At 41.9% G+C, this 9,777-nt stretch overlaps 1 protein-coding gene across 2 annotated transcripts in view; it reads right to left on the bottom strand.

Moving 5' to 3' along the window:
* Nucleotides 1–884: 884 nt before the first annotated feature.
* Nucleotides 885–9,777, bottom strand: part of MAPKBP1 (mitogen-activated protein kinase binding protein 1) — a 159,168-nt gene continuing 150,275 nt past the window's right edge. For both annotated transcript variants that reach the window (XM_019519055.1, XM_019519056.1), the window contains exons 28-31: nt 9,440–9,750; nt 8,044–8,943; nt 6,538–6,623; nt 885–5,974 (exon numbers count right to left, since the gene is read on the bottom strand). In XM_019519055.1, the coding sequence (XP_019374600.1) occupies nt 5,687–5,974; nt 6,538–6,623; nt 8,044–8,943; nt 9,440–9,750 (1,585 nt within the window). In that variant the 3' untranslated portion in view covers nt 885–5,686. The remainder of the gene's footprint in view (nt 5,975–6,537; nt 6,624–8,043; nt 8,944–9,439; nt 9,751–9,777) is intronic.

The following is a 9,777-nucleotide window of genomic DNA, read 5'->3' as shown; positions in this document are numbered from 1 at the left end:
GAGAGGCGGCCTCGGGCACGCGGGAAACTGGGGTGCGTGCGCGCGCGCGCGCGTCATGTGTGCGCGTGCGCAAGACGTGCGCGGCGGCAGCCGCTCTCGGGTCCGACGCGGACAAAGCGGGCTGTGTGGCGCAGGGCGGGCAGAGGGCATGGGGCGCTTCTCGGGGAAGCACAGGCCTCGAGGCACTGCAAGTCGTAGCGCTGCAAGAGACCTTGGGGTCATCCCGCTGTGCTCACAGCGGGATCCTCTCCCACCCAGCCGGCCTCGGCAGCAGTTATCTGCCCCGCTCACGGAAGCCTTTGGGAAGGAGCCCCACGCAGGGCCCGGCCCTACACGTGGCATCGCTCTGACACGGCGGAGCAGCAGGGAAAGTGGCTTGTGCTCGGGGCTGGCTTGCCCTCCCTCGCCCCCGGGCTGTGAAGGCTTGGACCCCTACTCGAAGCTTTTAGTGAGGACCTATTCCCTCCTCGCCCTGTCCAGAAGTCAGCCAGCATTTGGGGCACTCCGCTCGTCTACTTCCGGTAGAAAGCACTGCATCCCCCAAGGTACATTCTTACCACCAGTGATCGCAGACCAAACTCAGATGCGCTGCCATCACTGCAGCGCATTGTAACACCTTCATCCATTGCAGTGGTCTTTCGTGGCTGGCAGGCAGCCAGCTCAGCTGATAGACTCGCTTCACTACATCTTTGAATACATACATTTTTTCTTTTAAATAAAAAAAATGGCATGACTCAGTTGGAAGTCGATGATGATGGAAGTCAAAGAACAGAGACAGGCATGAGGAGGTGAAATTCCAATATCCAGTAGTAGAAGGAGATCAGTCCAGATCATCTTTATGGCCCCTTTGGGTCTTAAAGTATATGGAATTTCTGAAGGACAGCTTGGTAACAAACGATCACATTTTTATTGAAACAATTTAAGACACAGAGTACAAATGGATACAGAGTTAAAAACAGCCCCCAGGTGGGCGCTTCACAGTGCAAAAAAACCCCACAAACGTAAAACCTTTTTTCAAATAATTATAAAAGACATTTTAAAGATTTAATCCATTTTTACCAAAAGCCAAAGTATAAAAAAACAAAAAAAAACCACACATTTATAAATAAAGGGGTTTTTATTATTATTTTAAAACGGTGGAGGAAAAACGGTAGTGTTGAAAAAACACAGGAAAAGTTTTATGTCTGGTGCCTATGGCATAACTAAGACATGCAGCGTGGACATGGCTTATTCCTAAAGTTGCTGCACCATGCATTTCTGTCCATGCTTTACAGCAGATAACCCACATGAATATGCAATCCAATTTGGTGCATTATTTACAACAAGCAATCTGGAATTGTGGACACTCCAGTCTTACCCACAGAAGGAACCATCTGCTCATCACTCACTCAAGGGCTGAAAGGAGTCCTGTCTTTTTTAATGAGGTTTTCTGTCATTTAATATCTGGCGCATTCAGGGGAGAGACTTACATGTGTATGACTTAAACAATATTTAAATACCTCAATTTCTGGGTTTTTAAAAATTTATATTATGTACACACACTTAAAAAAAAAAATCAAGTCCATATTGTTTTAATCTCCTTTGGAGAAACGTACAGATTCCTCTGAGGTGCAGCAAGATCAGTAGGATGATCAGAGGGTGCTGAAAGGCCTGCCCCAGCCATTACCTGGGAGATTCAATAGAAAGGAGACAACCTGAGAGAGAAAAGGGAAGAAATGCAGACTCATGTAAGAACACCAGTTGTGTGCACTAATGTTTGACCAGGGAGAAAAGCAGAGTGATTTGTACTTGAAAGAATCACACACAAGGGATTTGCTGTCTTGTCAGATTCAAGCACTTCTTACTGCACCAGGCTGTTCATAGGTCTTTGTTCCCTGTTCTGTGAGCTTGCACAGGAAAAGTAATACAATCTACACCAAGCTGAAAAGAAAAACTCTTGTATTTTCAGCCATGAGTGTGCTGGTAACAGGGATGGAGTTTATGCAACGACAACACACTGGCAGACCAAAAATTCTTTTACAGACTTCTCTAAACAGTAAATTTTTTCCATACACGTTGTTTTACATCTGTATACATGTGCATACATGCACATGCACACGTAGTAAAGGCCGAACTCCAATAATGCTCATCCTCTTCATTTTCCAGCTGTCATTGTTCAGGTTTTCTCAACCCAAGCAACAGAATAAGCTATGATGAAAGCATATGCTTTATATGCAGGTCAAATGTAGGCCACATGGCCAGCAGCTACCACCTTGTTGAGGACATTTGTGCTCCAAACTGGGATTTTATGCAGCATGCTGCCAGCAATGGGAAGTCACCAGTGTATAACCATCTTACATATGTTGTGTCAAGCTCTCAAGCTAGAGAAACTGCAATACTTTCTTTCCTCAAACATTCTCAGCAACCAACTTGTAGGGACATCACCTTTATTTCATCGGGCTTTAGCTGCACAGCTCTTCTTAAATGGTAAAGCCTTACGTAAATGGTTGAATCTTTCCAAACCTTCTAAACAAAACAGAAGCAAGTGGGAAAACAAGAGGCACAATAAAAAAAGTTCTAGAAAAAAAACTCTCCCTTCCCGTCTATTTATACCGCTATGTACGCTCAGTCCTTGTTCTACCTCCCTGAAGCCATAAGACTACTGTACTATATCTTTCATAGCCATTGTTAACCAACCTATATTCTTGAACCCAAACCTATTTCTATTCCTAATACTATTCTCCTGAAACTCCTGCGTCTACTATTCCAATGCATCTAAGGCTACTCTACTCCTCACTCCTGGCTGATCTACTTGCTTAAGACCACACCTAGCACCATTCTAACCTGACAGCTGCCCCTTGTTTATTGTTTTCCCATCAACACTCAAGACTACAGGCAAAGCCCAATTCTGGCAGGCACAAAAATCCTGTTCATATTTTAAAGTTCATTTCAAGTAAATTATTTGGAGGGAGCCCTAGTTCACAGCACCAAAAATTCTATTAGCTCTTCCTTTTTACCTCCAACAATTCAAGTTAAATCATGGACTGGTTTAATGTATCCAACCAGAATGGCTCTGGAGCACATTTCTATTCCCTCCAGCCTCCTGGAGCATTCTCTCCAATCCCTTTTTTGTTGCCACCTCATTCTTTACATAAAAATAATAAAGGGAATTAAAATTGTGTAACAGAAGGAAGATAAACCTCAAACCACTATCATAAGTATCAGAAGATACTTTGAAGAATCTGCTATTTTACCTGAGAGAGTCTGTGGCCTAATACAGCAAGAAACCTGTGTACTGAAATGTACTTTTTCACAGTCTGAATGTGGAGGAAGAAAACCTGGTAATCACAAAGACCGCCTAAATCGGGCTATTTAAAACAATATATAAATGGACATGATTGCCGCCATCTATTCCACTAGCAAATGTCCCCTCTGGAACTTTCATCTGAAGAGACCCCCAGTGCTTTTCTCCTGTCCAAACAGCTCCCTCTCCTTGGCTGGAGGGACCCATGTTTTATGCTACCCATAAAACCCTGGCACACCATCCAATTCAGAATTATGTAATGGTGGGAGATGATCACCAGGATAGAACATCTTGAGACTTAAACTTTGAATTAAAATACAGCCCTATTTAACCAAATGTTACACAGGATGTTCAAAACTTCTGAAGACAGATTTGGTTTATGGAGGAACCAGCTGGAAGGCTCAGAAATACATTTCCTTCATGCTACCATGCCTTCAGTCCTGAAACTCAATGAACTGATGACCAGGTAGCAAATAGAGCAAAGGCCCTGCAGTGCATAGCGAAGGGTCAGCTGGCCTTGGATCGGACTGCACTGCAGGTCTCCAATCCCAGAATGCTTCTAAGTCAAGTTACCAGCTGGCCATATTCCAGAGTACCACAGGATCAAACAGACAGGCAGCTCTCCCACTTGGAAAAAAGGTTGCTTCAAGTCCTCAAAAACTGAACAACGCTTTGTGCACTGGCCAACTTTAAAGAACCTCTTGTCAAACATTTCCATTGAAGGATAGATTAACTGAAGCGTGGCTGACATACTGGGGTTGTATGAGTCTTGAAAAAAGAGAAGTGGTGAAAGAGGAACATTTTAGGCAGAGAAAAGATGTGAATACTCTATGTAACTATCCATTTTGGGGGGGGGGCAAGTAAGTCACATCTTATTTTACTAGCTTATTCATATTGACAAAGCGCAATATTAGGTACAAGCAAAGACAAAACAATGCACAAGTTATCGTTGGGTTGGAGAAGGGCAAGGCAAGAAGGGTATTGCACACTGAATTCTGCAGGGGCTAGGGTTTCTATTTCTCAATTGAGAGACCCATTAAAGGAAAAAAAAATAAATGGAAGGATGCTGCCAGTTATATTCCTCAATAACCTATATCTACACCTATAATGTATACTGGCTACTCAAAATTCCTGGGAGGTCATTTTCTGTAGTTAAGTAGAATGGTTTTAGAATATGCTTCTCTAGGCTGTAAATATTGTTTTCTTGTAGAGAGAGAGTGAGCGTGCTATTAGCAGACTTTCCTACCACAACAATGAAAGCATCAAACTGGCATGGATCAAAAGCTGTATCAATCCTTTCTGCTATCAAAGGCATCACATAAAGAGATAGAAGCCCTACCTTCCACCCCACTTCTCCAAGAAAACATTTAACACAAAAACTCCTTCTCAAAGTCACATGGACATCAAGAAATTAACATCCAAATGCAAAATACAGAATATGACTCAAATGACCTTTGCATCTGTATTTACATTTCTCCAATATTTAAAATCTTATTTTTAATGTCTGATGAAAGACCCAAACTGAAGTATGTGAACACCAACTGTGTCAATTTCATTTTTAAAAAGCTGCTATCATTCTGGTTTAAAACAAAAAATCTTGAAAACCTTGGTCCTTCAAGGATCAGAGTACTCTCCCCTTGAGGCGAATGCAGATAAATTATAGCTGAGACAGTTTTTTTAAATAAAAAAAGCATGAAAAGCAGACAGGGTAACCATGACAACAGGAGGATTACTGAAGGTAGAAAACCAGACACATGGGAAAAGAAGATCATCAAAACAGGATGAAGCAGAAACTAGCTCAGTAATTGCACAGACACTCCAGCCTGCCTCCCTGTTGAGATTTACTATAATACAGAGATTGTGTCTCGCTGGGATGTGACAAAGGAGCAAAAAATAAAGGAAAGGAAATGGCCACCATAACATGCGACAACATTAGAGAAACAGTCAGGAATAATAAATTAATAAATAAAACTTTTAAGAGTCTGCATTTGGATTCTGATGAAACTCTGGAGAGGGAGCAATTGGCTTCTTCCACATCTCTTTCAACAGTCAGCAGTTCAGAATTTCTTGAATAAACTGGATTTTTTTGTTCCTATTGGAGATGCCAAACATTCTGGCTATGAAGAAATTTCTAACAAGTTTCTCTAAACTTCTTTTTCAAAACAGTGTGTCCAGAGACAGAAAGCTGAAGAGCAATGGAAAAAGTTATTAAAACTGTGGCCAGCACATTACTAAAAACTATGGCAAATCAGTTTTATGGGCCTGAGGAAAGCAGTTTTAAAAAAGATCTTTTTCCCCCTTCAGATAAGGGTGCAGATAGCATTTGTCTGAGTCTTCCACTGTGGTCTTCCTCCTGGAGCTATTTCCATGTATTAAAAAACATTTTTCCTTAAAGTCATCCCTTTAAATGTCCATGCGCCGTTTCACAGCTTGCAGCAGTAGCTCTGAATACTGTTCCAATAAAGCCAGAGTCTGCTCATCTCCCAAACTCCTAGGACTGGATAGGGTGCTTCCATGTTCCTCAGTCAGCTGCCTAATTTCCTCTTGGGGCTTTACCACCACTTTCTTGGCCTTGGAGAGTTCTGCTCCCTCCTTCAGTGAATCCAGTTCTTTCTTCATAGAGGAGAATGTCTCTGTCAAAAGGCCAGCTATCTTATCTTTGTCAGTAGAAGACTCCATGTCAGTTGACACCTGGAAAGAAAGTAGATTAGCAATACAGTTAGTATTTCGATAAATTCATAAAGAAGGCATTTTCAAACTTTGCGTCTTCATGCTACAGACATGCCTAAGAAAAGGAAAAATGGCTACAATATCAATATTCTTTAAGTTGTACTGGAGAGTGCATGTGCATTCATTTAGAGAGAGTCAAACTACTACTGCATTTCATATTTGTTAATCTCTTCCTTGGGCATGAATTAATTAATTAAAAATAAATCTTAGTATTTCTATAAGCACTTTGCATCTTAGGAGCACTGTATAATTATCAACTAGTCCATGTAATACCCCTTGTAAGGAAGTTTAATATGACCATATGTAAGATGAAGGTAACAGTAATCGTTACAATAAGGTACTAGATAAACCAAAATTAGAAGAATGCAGGCATTCCTGACTCCTAGTTCCAATCTCCAGCGTAGTCAGTAAGCCAGACAAACAGCCAGAAGAAAATTCAAATCCATCCAGCATCTACATGTGTTCACCTGCAAACTCTAGAATCAAACTGACCAACTAGATCTAAAGGGTCTGAAGTCACTCACCATGTGGTAAAGATGAATGGCCTTTCGCATGCTGTCCTGGAGCTCAGATACAACATGTTCACATTGCTCAAGGCTGACAGAAGATTCTGAAGAGGGAGAAGAAACAAAAGGACTAAGCAAAGAGCACCCCCCAACATCTTAGACCCCATCATTTGACAGGAAACCCTTCTGGAGAACAACCACTTCTCCAGTACTTCAAAGGTGAGGGATGCTTTTAACTCAATCTTTAAATAAGAAACTAAAAGCATTGGCTTAGGCCAAGCATAGTGTGGGCAAATTCTATGGAAACTTCCCCTGACACTAATTTAAGAAATGCTCCTTAGGTTGTAATATTCAGCACTTGTACTTCTCTTTTTTTTTAGCCTATCCTAAGCAAAAAGCAGCATCTCAATTTCTGTCACAATGTGTGATGGTTTGGTAACCAAGATTGGCTTGTATGGTTTTAAGCTAATGTCAGCTGGGATTCATGTAGGCCAAAGGCAAGAAGCATTAAACCAAGGTGTTTCTAACCAACTCCACCTAAACAAAACTCCATGCCCTTCTAACACACCCTCTTCAGAATGAAACAAGAATATAATGCATTATGAAGAGGCATTAGGACAAGGATTATTCTAAACTATTGAAAGTGTACTATAGTTGGGGAAGCAAAATCCAGCAGTTTCTTGTCAAACAGCCCCATCAGGATAGAAGCGTACTTTGCAAATCCCATGATTGTTATAGCCATTTTAACACAGAACAATGACAAAAAACAGAAAAGCACAGCTTCAGCTATTATACCCCTACTCAGAGGGCAGTTTAACAGCCAAAGATATGCAGACTTTCTATACAATAAACATACTGACTTGAACACAAACCAACAGACACGATTTGCAACTATTATGTCCTATTCTTAAAGTCACAGGTCAATTCTATGGAAGATCCTTGAGTTACCTATAAAATAGAAAGTGGTCATAAAAGCACTATTACTTTGCTTATGAACTAGACTCCACCTTTAATTTTCTTCAGTCCTAAAGGCTGGCAAGCTGGCAACCCCCAGGAGCGCTTATGCATACACTCATGAGTATGTCCACTTCTACCCCTCTCGGCATATACCAGCACAGCAAATTGATGGTGCAATTACAATGTGTACTAGTTACCCATGTGCACATACTCTGATCATCAGCATGATATCTTCACTGCTATTGTTACCTATACAAGCTAGATTCAACTAGCAGAATCAAGCGAGCACATGCTACAATCACGCCATCTGTAGAACAGTCAACTATTATCTGACTGAGCCTTACACTGAAACATAAGATAGAAAAGAAATGGAAATTAAGGAGAAAAAGATGTCAGCAGCCCGAAGTGTCTCACCATTGAGGGGATGACTTATGGAACGAGACAGGTGCAGACAAGACGAGACAGGCCAGAAGCTGGACGTAAAGAAATGTGATGGAATCGTGAAGCGGTTCACAGAGACAGGAGACAGAAGGGGAAAGAAGGCTAGAGATGTGTATCCATGCACACCTGAGACCTGTGTTGAGGCAGCTACTGTTGTGGGAGACCTTGGCCTGATGGGATCTAGTGGGCAAAGTCCAGGCGGGTTTTCTAGCGCACAGCTGATGCTGGAGACCTCCTCTCTGCATCTGGGTGGTCTGCTTTCAGGTGAACTAGGGTAAAAACCTTCTAAAAACTCTTTCAGTTTTGGAGTAGTAACTTCTGGTTCATCCTGGCAATCTGTCCTCAGTAAGGGATTTTCATTAACAGGTCCCACTGGGCTCTCTTTACTAAGTCCAACAAACACACAAATCTGGCTCTCCCTCTTAGAAGCCCGTCCTTCTGGAATGGAAGATTTCTTTTTACAGCCTCCAGCAGGTGACTGTGGAGACTCTGGTTCAAGTGGGGTTTTGGATTTGGTAGTAGGTGAGAAAGAAGCCAATGTAGGTCTATCAGGCAATGGTTTGGGGATGTCAAGAATTAGGTGTGCCCGATTCGATGATGCCAGTTTGCTGTGGAAGGACTTGGGAGATGAACAGTTTACGGCTTGTTGAAGAGCTGGCTTCACTGGGACATTTTCTTTCAGAGGTGGCTTATTCTTCTCAGTCTCTGACGGTGGATTTAACTGGTTCTTCTCTGGTACCTGTGGGCTGGTCCTCCCCTCAGTCAATGTTTCAGCAGAATCGCTAAGGTGGAGATTTTCCCCCACAGAGATGCTACGTGACATCTTGGCCCTAAAACTGGTTGTAGGGTTCATGTAGGACTTGGGTTTTGTAGCCTTGGCATCTTTAATCAACAGGGAGCTGGACCCATCCATCTTTAGCAGACTTGTCGGCAATGTCCTGCAAGGATTAGATTTGGAATCTCTCTCAACAACTGCTAGTGTCTGAGGCCGCTCCTTGGCAGAAGATAACACTCCTGGATTTTTATCTGTGAGAAATTAAACAAACATATAAACCATATAGAACTGATGCAGCGAATTATGCAATTAGAAAGCATCAAAACTGCTCCAAATTATTTACTTCAGCTCAGCTTCTAGAGAAGCATTTAGAACTACTGAAATGGTATTAAAAAATTGACAGGTCTCAAAAATATACCTGCTTCCCTTTCTTTACTCCCCTTACCTATCTCTTTAACACTGTTGTTTGCTTAAAGAAAAAGTACTTCTTGCAAGATGCAAGTTTAGAGCACCTTAGAAGCAGGGACTTAGATGAGTGAGGAAATGAGACGAAACACGTGAAGCAGTTTTCATCTCTCACTCTGGCTCCTCAGCCCACCCACTTGTATACAGTACTGTGGTTATATTTCTTAGTTGTTATTTTACTTTTTAGTAGCTTGCTGCACAAGATATATTAATAATTTAAGTCTCTACTGAAACTCAGCACCCCCATTTAGAGTTACATGATAGTCCCAATCATTTCCTTACCCTCATGAACAAGGTCATGAACTGACTGGGCCTTTCTCATCACTGAATTCCCAATACCCTCTGAGAAGGGTGCGATAACTCTTCCAGGTCCCATAGCAATCCTACTGGCCTCCAAACCCGACTTTCGTTTTTTCTGGGTATAAATCAAACTCTGGGAACTTATACTGTCCAGAAAGCTGCCATTCTCCAAGGCAGTGCTAGTAGAGCCATGGCCATTTTTTAGCAAGTTGGCAGAAATCTGCTTCAGGTGGGCTGATGACTCAGTGGATTTTTGTCCCAGACTCAGATTTGATGAAGAGAGTGACAAGTGCCTACAGAGACAAAAAAAAAAAAAAAAA

This window comes from Gavialis gangeticus, unplaced genomic scaffold, assembly GCF_001723915.1.
Source record: "Gavialis gangeticus isolate Ggan-Ray unplaced genomic scaffold, GavGan_comp1, whole genome shotgun sequence".
NCBI lineage: Eukaryota > Metazoa > Chordata > Crocodylia > Gavialidae > Gavialis > Gavialis gangeticus.
The sequence above is the reverse complement of the archived record's forward strand: the minus strand, read 5'-3'. Positions and strand labels throughout refer to the sequence as shown.